At 55.7% G+C, this 12,674-nt stretch overlaps 1 protein-coding gene and 1 long non-coding RNA gene across 2 annotated transcripts in view; one reads left to right on the top strand and one right to left on the bottom strand.

Moving 5' to 3' along the window:
• LOC128420616 (uncharacterized) overlaps positions 1–12,674 on the bottom strand; it is a 393,346-nt gene that overhangs the window by 336,721 nt on the left and 43,951 nt on the right. The gene's annotated exons all lie outside the window — the stretch shown is intronic.
• Positions 87–12,674, top strand: part of LOC128420599 (cytochrome P450 26B1) — a 29,769-nt gene continuing 17,181 nt past the window's right edge. Inside the window, exons 1-2 of the mRNA XM_053402263.1 lie at positions 87–1,129; positions 5,575–5,799. Coding sequence (XP_053258238.1) covers positions 926–1,129; positions 5,575–5,799 — 429 coding nt within the window. The 5' untranslated portion in view covers positions 87–925. The remainder of the gene's footprint in view (positions 1,130–5,574; positions 5,800–12,674) is intronic.

The raw sequence follows: 12,674 nt of genomic DNA, 5'->3' as shown, positions 1-12,674 counted from the left end.
CACCCGCCGGGGCTGTTCCCCGCAAACTGGCGCGGCGCGAAGCGGCTCCTCCTCCCGACAGAGGCGCAGCGCTGGAAAGTGGCAGCAGCAGCAGCAGTAGCGCCGACGCCGTTGCCCTCCCCCCGTCCGCCCGTTCTCCTCCTCCTCCTCCTCCCCCCCCCCCGAGCCCGGCCCAGCCTAGCCCAGCCCGGCCCCCGGCAGAGGCGCTCAAGAGAGCCGCTCAAGTTGGACGGAGCGACACCCGCAGCCAGCCGCCGCCGGGCGCAACACAGCCGTCCCGCTCCGGAGAGCTCGCTGCGCCTTCGCTTGGGCTTTGGAGGCGCGTCTGCTTTTCGCTCAGTTCCTCCGGGCCGGTTTTTTCCCCGCCCTCCTCTTCCTCCTGCTTCTCTGCTTCTCCTCGCCACCCCCGTTTGAGTCAAACAAACAAACAAACAACAAACAACAACCACCCTGCAGTCGTTATTTATATCCCCCCCCCCGTTTTTTGGTGCAAAACAAACAGAAACCCCTTTCCTCGTTATTTGAGAGTTTCTGTGAAGTTTTTTTGGCGCAAGCCCGCCAGAGTTTGCAGCAGCAGCAGCAGCAGGAGAATTGGGAAGAGTCGCTTTTGGGGACCGGAGTTTCTTTGAGGTTCTTTTTGCCCCCTCCTCGCCTTTGATACTCCCCCCCTTTTCGCATTCTTTTATAAGTGGGGAGGAGCTGCTTTTATATCTCTCCCTCCCCTCCCTCCCCTCCCCAATCTCTCTAAAAGCCACAAATTGCCCAGAGCCGGGGCGCATTCGTTCCCCGGCGCGCCGCTCCGACGACTCTCTCTTTCTTTCTCTCTCTCTCCTTCCCCCGCCGGCCCGGTGCGCGGCTCGGCGGCTAACTCCCGGTAGGCGCCCCCCCCCCACTCTCCTCAGAGGAAGCAGCGCCACCGGGCAAGATGCTTTTCCAGGGCTTCGACCTGCTCTCGGCGCTGGCCACCGTCGTCGCCTGCCTCGTCTCGGTCACGCTCCTCCTGGCCGTCTCGCAGCAGCTGTGGCAGCTCCGCTGGGCCGCCACGCGCGACAAGAGCTGCAAGCTGCCCATCCCCAAGGGCTCCATGGGCTTCCCGCTCGTCGGAGAGACCTTCCACTGGCTCCTGCAGGTAAGCCCGCCGGCGTCGGGGGGCGGGAGAGCGGCGCAGACGGGCGCCCCGGCCGGCCAGCTCCGGGGGTCCTGGGCAGCTAGGACGCACCGTGTGGCTGCTGGAGGCTCCCCGCCGTCGTACAAAACGTGTGGCTTGCATAGTTGCTGCTTGCGACGTGCAAATCCCGCGCGCGCCGATCTCTGGCCCCTTTCCTCGAGAGCAAGTCCTGCGCGCGACAGGCGAGCTTCCCCAGGTCCCAGCCAATCCTTGAGGGGTTTGCAAAGCGAACGGTCTCCCCCCCCCCTCCAGCCGCGCCGCGTGGTTCTGCAGCCTCGGAAGGGGCCGGATCCGCTTAACAGTCAGGCGCCCTCCCTGGCAGCCGGGGCTCGAACTGGTGACCTTCCTCCAGCCGAGCATGGTGCTCGGGCGCTGGGCTCTCTTCGGTCTCCTCCCCGTTTCTTCAAAAACTTCTCCCCCCCAGCCCAAAGAGTGTATGAAGACCCGCTCAGGTCCGAAGGCAGGCGCCGGCGTGGCGGGCTGCATTGCTCCTTTAAGGCGCGGGGTCTGTCTGGCGACCCCCTCGAGCCGCCAGGTAAGGACCGGCTCCGGGGAGGACCGCAGGGAGGGGGCGGGCTAGTGGTGCTGTCAGTAGCAGCGCCTTGCTCGGACTCCGGCAGCTCCCTCTGCCTGGAATCCCGAGAGCCGCTGAGCAAAGCAGCGGGGAAGCCCCCGGGTCGAGATAATCGGGAGATTAACCCGGGATTAACCTTCTTAAATGCTGAACAACCTCTCGAGGAACGCGATCACTGGGGGGGGGGGGGCGCGCGCGCGCGTGGAGATTCCCGAGTTCTGTAACGAGAGGGAGATGCAAGGTAGAGCGAGCAAAAGACAACCCCCCTTTCAATAGGACACCCATCAGCTCCTTGTCTCGCACCTCTCCGAAATGCACAAACTTTATTACCTGTTCTAGAACCCTTAAACTTTGGGGAGGGACAGCTCCCCCACCGCAGCACCTTAGGAAAGGATCTCTGGTCAGAGATGCTGCGACATGGCCATGGCTCATGTCTTGTTGGTGGGGGGGGGAGGGGGGCAAGCAGGTTGCCTTTTCCCGCGGAGGGTGCAGCTCTGGAACACCTCCCGCCGCGATGGGTCCTCCTTCCGCAGCTGGAGGAAAATCCTATTCTGGGTCCTCGTCTCTAAACTCAGAAGCAACAGCATCGCAGACTTAGCAGGAGAGACCTCCATGGACGGAGGGGGGTAGAGAGGGGAGCTCCCTGCCAGCAGCGCAAGGGTTAACTGCCCTCACTCAATAGGGCTTTATTTTTAAAAGAAATTTATCAGATTTTTACAGGGGGACCGAGAAAGGGTTCTCCCTTTTCCACAAGGCTCCATCCAAACAGAGTCCAGGGCTAAAAATACAAAAAAATTTGTATAAATTGGACTCCGGCTCGAAAACTCTCGCCACATAAAGGCGGCCTTTGTACAGTGATGGAAATGTTGTACAAATAACCCTTTATTAATGCCACAAAAAGTACTTTAATTATATTTACGCAGATCAAGAAACAGGGTCACCTGAACATCTGAACTTCACAACTGTGCTTTTGTTTAAAAACACACACGCACACACGGGCGCCCCCCCCGCCGCCCCCCCACCTGCCCCCCAAAGGCTCCGCCACCCTCTTCGCTTAGAGGGAGAGCCGCAGAGCTGGATTTAAAGGGGCAGATGCCTTTGCACAGTTTCTCCGAAATTTTATAGGGCACGTAAACCCCCTAAAAAACCTGAAGCTGGTATTGGAGGTGGGGGAGGTAGCAGAGGTGCGTGTAGGATGTGTGAGGGGTGGGGAGAAGGCAGGGGAGGGGTGCCCAGGTCGCCTTTCCTTGCTGTCACGCCCCCTCCCCTGCTAAGGACCGGACCGGCATGTGGGAAAGTTATTAAAAGCCCCAAACTCTGTCCAACGACTTAGTCGAGGATAATTGCAGTGCGTTAAGGCAGTCGGTCCACACCCCACCCCCGCCCCGAAAAACGCACATGACTGAAGAAGCTTTATGGGGCTGAAAGCAAAGGGGAGAAGGGCGGTTGTGGAGTGGGGTGAGCCGGCTCTCTTATCCTTGTTAATTTGGGGTAGGGGTGTGCGTAAAAGCTGGGGGAGTTAAGTCAGCTCAGACGCGCTCTGTGCGTTCATTCTACCAGCTGCCTGAATGAAAGGAACCCACCAATATTTGGGGAAGCGAAAACTCCCATGCGCTGGCTCCTTCCCCTTCCAACCCTAAGAGGGCGAGGCAAAGGAGAGGGCAGGATCCCCGGTTTCCACTGGCCATTAGCCAGACCCTGGAGTAGCCACAACAGTGAGAACCCTCCCAAGCTGTGTGTGACATCTGCACCTTGCATCTTACCCACATAAAATCACCTGCAGTGCACACTTTGAAGCACATGATTCCTCCTAAAGAATCCTGGGAACTCTAGTTTGCTAAGGGTGCTGCGAAGGTCCACTGGGTGCACCACCTCTCATGTAACTGCCTCGTGATTGAAGGGCCTTTGTCGAGGTTCATGGTGAACCCCAAGTCTTCTTTTCAGGGCTTACGAGGTCGGAATGTACACCTGAGCATGTGCAGAGAGCTCACGAGCAATTGCAATGACCATCCCTCATAGCTTTGGTTGGGACAGGTCTTCCTGGTCAGGCGAGAGCCCCAGAATTAAACACAGCTCATTAGCACTAATTATCAAGCCGTTGCATCATTTGTGTTCCTCATAACCATCCGGATAATGTTGAGATGTGTCCATAGAATGTGTCCATAGAAGGGATGAGGAATGGTGGTCTGTCAGTTGCCCCTTCCCTGTGAGACTTTCCTCATGCTCAAGTTACAAGAAAGGAGATTCTGAGGACTCTCCTTCCTTGGAGACTTTCAAGCAGAGGTTGAGTGGCCACCTGTACTGGATGCTTGAGCTGAGATTCCTGCATTGCAGGGGGTTGGACTGGATGACCCTCGGGGTCCCTTCCAACTCTACCACCCTATGCTTCTAGAGAACTGGTGGATGAGAGACAACATTGCAGTATCCTCCCTCCCCCATCCCATCTGCTGGTGCCCCCACATCTTTGGAAGGGGTGTACGTGTTCATTTGCGACACATAACTTGGCTTACTTCCTGAAGCCATCTGTTCAGGATTCCATCTGCAGGAGCTCTGCTGGATCTAGAAGATGTTTGTGGGTTTGACCAAGGAAGAGGGCAGGTGAGCTGAGGAAGAGCTGAACTTGGATCTCCTCTGCCCAAGTTCACAGAGCTACAGGGGAGGAGGGGAGCCTCACCAGGGGCTGTGGCCCCAACCCCTGCCCCCCTCCCCTGCTCTGCAATCTGGGCTCTGCAGGATACATTTCAGCAGGGCTGCAGTTTGCACTTTCTTCCCTAGACCAGGGCCACCATTTCCCCCCATTTCTCAAGCATCGTCCACTGATAATATTTCCAATGCTCCACCTGTCATTTATTTAGAAATGTTCCGGTTTGGAAATCTGTGAATGGAGGGTCCCTTTTCACAGCCTCACATTCTCTGTTCCCCTCTAATGTCAACCCTTAGCATTTACATTGCCAGCCAGTTTTTAAAAGACCCCCCACCCCCACCCACTGGTGTGGGGTAGAGATGCAAACACAGCAGATGCAAGTGACTTTGCAGGTGCAGCTAAGGTGAGGTTCAGGGTCACTCCTCAGCATCCCCAGGCTCTAGGGTGGAGAGAGACCCTTGTCTGAAATCCCAGAGAGCTGTTGCCAGTCAGTGTAGGTAATAGTGAGCTAGATGGACTAGGTATACAGCAGCTTCTTTTTCCTTTCCCCCAAAGTTTAGCCATTTTCAAAGACATGACACTAAAGAAAAAAGGGCTGGGGAGGGAAAAGGAAAACAAGGCGGCCCAGAATTCTTAATGCTGTAATATTCTTATATTCCTGCTTCTTAGCCCCCTGCTCAGGAAGAAGGCTCGGGTATTAACCTCTGTGAACGGAAGAGGTTCTCCCCAATTTTTATTATACCCTGCACGTAAATGCTCCTTGAAATTACGGACCCACTCAGGGAAGGTGGTTGAAGGAGGGTGCTGTGGGTTGAAGGCCCCCACCCCATGCTTAAACTCCCAAAGGAAGGCAAAGGACATGATCTGAGCCAGCCAGAAAGCCACACTCTGCACCAGAGCCTTTCTCCCCAATTCTCTCTGTGTTGTAATGCAACAAAGAAAAGGCACTCTGCATATGTTCAAAGATGCTTTATAATCCCACATATTGTGAGTCTGGGCTTCGGGGAGCTGCGGCTTAGGCAGGCTCACAGGGTGCTCACAGAGCTGAGATGAGCGGGGAGGCAGAGTGCTTTTCAAATATCTGGGGATGGCGGTGATAAATTGGCTGTCTCTGGTGTCGAGAGGGACCTCAGAACTGGAAGCGGGTTTCTCCCAACTTAGGAGGGTTTTCCCGGTTGCCTCTTTCAGGGCTCCTACTTCCAGTCGTCACGGAGGGAGAAATATGGGAACGTCTTCAAGACCCACTTGCTGGGCCGCCCCCTGGTCCGGGTGACGGGCGCCGAGAACGTCCGCAAGATCCTGATGGGCGAGCACAGCCTGGTCAGCACCGAGTGGCCCCGCAGCACGCGGATGTTGCTGGGGCCCAACACCGTCGCCAACTCCATCGGGGACATCCACCGGCACAAGAGGAAGGTAAGGGTGGCGGCGGCAGCCTGTCTTGAAGGAGAATGTGTATGTGAGAGGGGATTGTAGAGCTGGAAGGGATCACCCAGGTTCATCCAACTCCCTGCAATGCAGGAATCGCAACTAAATCATCTAGGCGTAGGGCCTTCTCGGTGGTGGCACCCACCCTGTGGAACGCCCTCCCGTCAAGGAGATAAGGAACTATACAACCTTTAGAAGACACCTGAAAGCAGCCCCGCATAGGGAAGCTTTTAATGTGCAATGTTGTGCTTCGTTTTTATAGATGTTGGAAGCCGCCCAGAGGGGCTGGGGTAACCCAGCCAGATGGGTGGAGTACAAATAATAAAATTATTTTTGTTATCAGTGCTTTTTTGAAGTTGTTACAGTTAAGTGCAGCACTTTTTAACAACAACGAAAAGAGGTGCTGGTGCTGTGTGCCCTTGAATATCCCCTTAAAAAAGAGCACTTATTATTATTATTATTATCATCATCATCATCATCATCATCATCATCATCATCATTATCCCTTAGTGCAGTGGCTCTCAAAGGGTGTGGCAGAAAAGGATGCCAAGTGTGGCAGGAAGATTCAAGGGCAACCAAAGAAACATTGAAACATTCCAGTGTAGCATTGTGCAGTATAGTATCAAAATAAAGTATTTTTATTTGCAGAGTTTTCAAAATCAAGCACTGCTGGTTGTTGTTTTTCTCCTCCCCTCCCAATGTATTTCTTATCAATAATAATAATAAAAAAATCGGTGTGGCACGGGCAAATTTTTATTCTGAAAGTGTGGCCCAGAGAACATTTATTTTGAGAACCCCTGCCTTAGCGGAGGGAGATTCCAGCTAGAATGTTGGGGTGCAGCCAGAGAGATCACTTCCGATCTAAGGTGCCCCGTGACCACGATAAAATAAGGATGGGCTTATTTCTGGAGCAAGTTCAAAACTTAGCTCTGCTGCAAAACTGAACACCCCCCGCCCCCCCCAGCCTTACCTGATAAGAGTTGTAAAGGGAGCCTTTTCCAAGGCAACCAGTAAGTTAAGTTAGCTGCGTTGGCCAATTACAAAAAAAATTCCAAAATGCATCTTTTGTTAGGCTGACCAAAAATATCGTAACACCGCATGTGAGGTTTGGAGTTGTCCTGAACTCTCCGCCTGCCAGGCTGGATGGGAAGCAGAGCCAGCGAAGGAGGCGGCAAAACGCGGGGCTGGCACGGAGGAAGTGCCCAAAATTCATTTCGCAGCCCCCCGTAGCCCCGTTTCCCATCTGGCCTGAGAAGAGTTCGGAGGACATTTGGGTTGGCTGAACGAAGAGGTCGCCCCAGTCTGGATTTTGGAAGAAGCAGCGAGTGTTGTCTTAACACAAAGCTTCGGGGTGTGTGGCATCTGCAAGGCAAAGGGCGCAGCAATGCACAGAATTGGCGGAGTTGGAAGGGACCCCAGGGGGTCATTTAGCGCAACCCCCTGAGATGCAGGGATCGCATCCCCTTCACCTGACCTAGTCAGGGTTCCGTCGTTGGATGGGGTGAGCCCCACCACTTTGGAGCGTCTGTGCATGTGCAGAGTGCGCCCGCCTCTCCGTGCGGCTAGAGGTGGATCCTCCTTGGGCACCTGAGGGCTGGTGGGAGTTGTTGTTCAAGGCCCCCCCTTGGGGAAGGCTGAGTTCAGGGGGTGTCTGCATCCGAGGAGAAGAGGGGCATTTGGACCTCGCGTGGTGAGGCTTAGCTGTTGATGTGGGGGGTGACGGTTGCCCCCCACCCAATAGTAACTGTGGCAGCGAGCTCTGTCGGTGGTGGGGTCCCTTTTGCGTGGGCATTTCGGGGAGTGGGGGGGGGGTCTCTTCCACCCGACGTCATCTTCTAACGCCCCCCCTTCCCAAAGCTTTGCGGGCTGCGGCTTCTGCCCCCTCCCCTTCGCCCGCCCCACGTGGGCTTCCTCTTTCTCTTCCAACGCCCCCCCCCGCCGGTGTCTCAACATTAGACGCGGCGGCCTTTGAGGAATTTAAAGGGGCGATGCGACTCCACCGCCGCCGCTTAGCCACGCGTTGCGGACAAACGCCCCGCACCCTGACGTCGGTCGGCTCCGCTGACTTGACACGGAAGTGGGCGAGGGGGGGGTGTCGGGCAGCGCATTCACACGTGGCGCCCCCTCCCCCCACGCGCACGGAGAACCATTTCCTCCCCTCCTTCGGTCGCCGTCGAGTCGCTTTGCGCGCGGCCACCTTCCCTTAAGCCATTTTGGGAGGCTTTACTCGCGAGCAAGCAATAGGCGCAGGTCTGCGACAAGCTTCATCTGCACTAAAGGGTTGCGAGGTCGCCTGCCCGTCGGGTGGCTTCAGTCGCGCTTCTCGGAGACCCTCGCGGACCCTCCCCACGCTCTATGACAAAATCCCCTGATCCGCGCGCCCTGTCGGAAAAGCTAGTTTGAAGCGGGTGTTCTCAGCAGGGATGACGTGCGCGGGGGCCCCTGAGCACGTGCAGAGCGCTTTCCCCAGGAAAGGCTGGCTCGCGGGGAAGCGGACCGTGTTTCTGAGACGGGCATCCGGGCGGGCGTTCCCAGGCAGGGCTGCCTGAGCCCAGAAACCTCTTGCTGGCCGTCGGGGGGGCTTTTGCCACCGGGGCTCTGCAAGGGTGGGGTGCTGGGCTTCGTTGTTCTCTTGCCCGGGGGCTCCGTCGAGGCCCCGTCGAGGCGCAGGCGCCCCCGGCCCGCCGACCCCCGCGGCGAGGCTGTCTGGGCTGCCGTCGGGGGAGCCGTCCGCGGGCTTAGTGGCTTTCGGGTGTCCTCCTGCTGAACGGCGGGCGGCGGCGGCGGCTCCGCCCCTGGCTGCCTCCCTTCGTCGGCGAGGCCGGGAATCTCCGCGGCTCCGGCCGCCCCTTCCAGGCGGCACGTGGGGAAGTTGAACTGTAGTAACCTGGAAGGCGCGGCGGCGCGGCGGCGGCTCCAGCCTTAAAAGGGCGATGCCCCAGGCGGGACCACCGCGCCGCTCGACGGCTCCCCCCAACTAGAAGGGCACCCTCAAACCCGTGACTTATAGACGCGCAGGCTTCTCCGACGGGATGCGCTCTGCCCGTTTCACACTAAGCGGCTGAAGGGCACCAGGTTGGCAGAAGCGGGTTTCAAGGGGTTCACAGGCATTTTTTTGGGGGGGGGGTTCGTCAGGGCCAGTGAGGTTTATTGATTGCATTTATATCTCACCTTTTCTTCCAAGGAGCTAAGGGTTTGTTCATGGTTTCCCCCGTTTCCATTTAAGCCCCAGAGGCTGCAACTGGCCCAACGTCACTCACTGAACCTTGTGGCAGAGGCAGGATTTGAACCCTGGTCTCCCAGGTCCTAGTCCTTATTTAATCCCCACAACATCCCTGTAAGGTAGGACGGAGAGTCGGCAATTGGCCCAAGGTCATCCCGTGAGCTTTGTGGCCAAGGGAGAGGGGATTGGAGCTCTGGCCTCCCAGGCCCTAGCACAACATTGTAACCACTATGCGACACTGCCTCTTCCTTGAAGCATCCCAGTAGCTCATGAGAGAGTGATTCAAAAATGCCAGTCTTTCAAAGACGACCATGCTTTTCTTGGTGTGGTGTATAGTTAAACAGCGGAACTCCCTCTCTCAGGAGGCTGTCAAAAAAGAGAGAGGATTGGACAAATTGATGGAGAGGGCTATCTGTGGCTGGCCAGCTGCAATGACTATGCTTTGCCTTCACATTTGGAGGCAGTGATGCCTCTGAATCGCAGTTGCTGGAAACCAGAGGGGAGTTGAACTTGTGTTCGAATTCTGCTGTTTCCCACTGGCATCTGGTTGGCCTCTGTGAGAACAGAACACTGGGCTAGATGGGTTCTCTGGGCCTGAGCGACCACATACTTCTTACATTCTTATGAGACTGTGTCTTTAATAATAATAATAATAATAGTAATAATACCCCGGGACGCGGGTGGCGCTGTGGGTTAAACCACAGAGCCTAGGGCTTGCCGATAGGAAGGTCGGCAGTTCGCATCCCCACGACGGGGTGAGCTCCCGTTGCTCGGTCCCTGCTCCTGCCAACCTAGCAGTTCGAAAGCATGTCAAAGTGCAAGTAGATGAATAGGTACCGCTCCGGTGGGAAGGTAAACGGCGTTTCCGTGCGCTGCTCTGGTTCGCCAGAAGCGGCTTATTCATGCTGGCCACATGACCCGGAAGCTGTACGCCGGCTCCCTCGGCCAGTAAAGCGAGATGAGCGCTGCAACCCCAGAGTCGGTCACGACTGGACCTAATGGTCAGGAGTCCATTTAATAATACCCCCCCATCTGGCTGGGTTGGTGGGTCGTGATGGAGAGATGGCCTTGCCATAACAGGAGGGTGCCTTTGAGTGCCCTTTGGGTTTAATTTCGTTTTTAAGGACAGCCCTGCTCAGGTCTGCTTTCTGCTCTCCTCCTCGCCCCAGGCTCCCATCTCTTGAAAACCCTGCTTAGCTGTGCTAAGGTGCTGGAACTTTGGAAACAGCTGTGGGTGACAGTGGGGTAAATTGCCTCTGGGTGCCTCCCACCCCCAGCTTGCCCCCCTCCCCTGAATGGGCCCCTGTCTCTGAAATGCTGCGATGCAGCGATGGCCTCCAGGCCTCTGGGCTGCTTCGGAGAGTGGCTGGGAAGGAGGGCTGGGAACAGGGTGTGCCCCTCTGCCAGTGGCAGGAAGGGAGAGCCCTTCAATTTCAGCCCCCTCCAGTTTCCTATTCAGGACTCCTGCGCAAGGCAGGACAGACCGGAAATGGCTTCAGGTACATCTAAATATTTTTCTGCTTTGCCTCTGGAACAGAGAGAGCCTCCTCCCCACTCTCGCCCCCTCTGCACCAGCAACACTCATTCCCCAAATCTCAGTAGGTGAGGACGTCATGGGGGCAGGTTGAACTGGGAGCCCCCTCCACATCCTCCGACTTCAGGGCGGGCGGGTGGTTCTCGTAGTTCCTGTGAAGTTACTTGGACAGTTTTCTGTCTCAGCGGTTGTGCTCAGCTGTGGGTTTTGTAACCCACACCTCTGGGCATGTACAGAATGTTCAGGTTTTGTGGCCAAGACCCCGTGCAGGTGAGGCTGCCATGGAAGAAGGTACCTTCTCCAGGTATTAATATTAATATTAAATTAATATTAATATTAATAATAAATTTGTATCCCACCCTCCCTGGCCAGAGCCAGGCTCAGTAAAAGTAACTAACACCAGTAAAATTACAGTAAAAACATAATAGGGAAAACCCCCCAATTTAAATGCAATTTAAAATGCAGCCTCATTTTATAAGTAGCCCATAGATCAAAACCATAAGGGGAGGGAAACAGAAGGGTCAGACTGAGTCCAAACCAAAGGCCAGGCGGAACAGCTCTGTCTTGCAGGCCCTGCGGAAAGATGTCAAGACCCGCAGGGCCCTGGTCTCTTGTGACAGAGCGTTCCACCAAGTCGGGGCCAGTACTGAAAAGGCCCTGTTGTTGTTTAGTTGTTTAGTCGTGTCTGCCTTTTCATGACCCCCTGGACCAGAGCACGCCAGGCACTCCTGTCTTCCACTGCCTCCCAGTTTGGTCAAACTCATGCTGGTAGCTTCGAGAACACTGTCCCACCATCTCGTCCTCTGTTGTGCCCTTCTCCTTGTGCCCTCCATCTTTCCCAACATCAGGGTCTTTTCCAGAGAGTCTTCTCTTCTCATGAGGTGGCCCAAGTCTTGGAGTCTCAGCTTCAGGATCTGTCCTTCCAGTGAGCACTCAGGGCTGATTTCCTTCAGAATGGAGAGGTTTGATCTTCTTGCAGTCCATGGGACTCTCCAGAGTCTCCTCCAGCACCAGAATTCAAAAGCATCCATTCTTCGGCAATCAGCCTTCTTTATGGTCCAGCTCTCACTTCACTATGGTCCAGCCCTGGCCCTAGTTGAGACCAATCTAACCACCTTGTGACCTGGGACCTCCAAAGTGTTGTCATTTGTGGAAGAGCCTGCTGGATGAGGCCAATGGCCCACCAGGTCCAGCATCCTATTCTTACAGGGGCCAGCCAAAGCCACCCTGGCTAGGAGCCATTTATACAGTATCCTCTTCCAGGAATTTGCCTAATCCTCTTTTAAAGTTGGTGCCCATTAACAGCCTCCTGTGGGAGGGAGTTTCGCAGGTTATGCAGAAGCACTTTTCTCTGCCCTAAATCTTCCAACTTCCATCTTCATTCTTTGCTGTAGAAAAGGGGGAAATAAATGACAGAAGGACGCAGCCCATCAGGGGGCTCAGCCGAAAGGTTCTTTCTGCAGTGCCTCTTTCCGGAGATTGCTTCTGTGTGATTTCAGGAGAGGGGTCCCTTTCAGCCAGAGGCAGCCTTGGTGCCAGGAGCCTAACCCTCCAGCTGGAACCGTTTCCTTCAGAGGAGAGGTGGGCTGCTGCCTTTCCCGGGCTGCCCTTTAATTATGGCATTTCCAGATTGCCAGGGTCAGGTGAGCCTCACGTTTCCAGGTGTTGGGGGCCTTCCGCAGCGCGCTGGTGCTCCTGCTACGCCTGCCTGCCTGGCCTTTGAAGGATGTGCTCCCTGCTGTGCAGCAGCCGCCCCCTTGCCCTTCTCAAACATCTCCTTCCCTGCCCCAGGGCTGATCAGGCTGGTGACTGAAGGGGAGCTCTCTCCCCTCCCTGCACATTCCAAAGGCCAAGCAGGCGATGGTCCCGATCCTGCAGGAGTCCCTCTGAAATAAGGGATGGGGAGCTCAGGGTGCATGTCCTTCCCTGCTCTGCGTAGCTTCTTGACCAGAATACTGAATGCAAAGTAAGGGTTTTTAAGGGCAAAAGCGATGCATTGCAGCACTTTATTCACATTATAGGATTTTGTAGAGTTGGGGGCGTCATCTCGTCCTGCCCCCTGCAATGCACCCTTAGTCGTTTTCTTTTTGCACAGAGCGTTGTCGT

Source organism: Podarcis raffonei, chromosome 9 (genome assembly GCF_027172205.1).
Source record: "Podarcis raffonei isolate rPodRaf1 chromosome 9, rPodRaf1.pri, whole genome shotgun sequence".
Lineage (NCBI taxonomy): Eukaryota > Metazoa > Chordata > Lepidosauria > Squamata > Lacertidae > Podarcis > Podarcis raffonei.
Note: the sequence above shows the minus strand (reverse complement) of the source record. Positions and strands in the feature narration are given on the sequence as shown.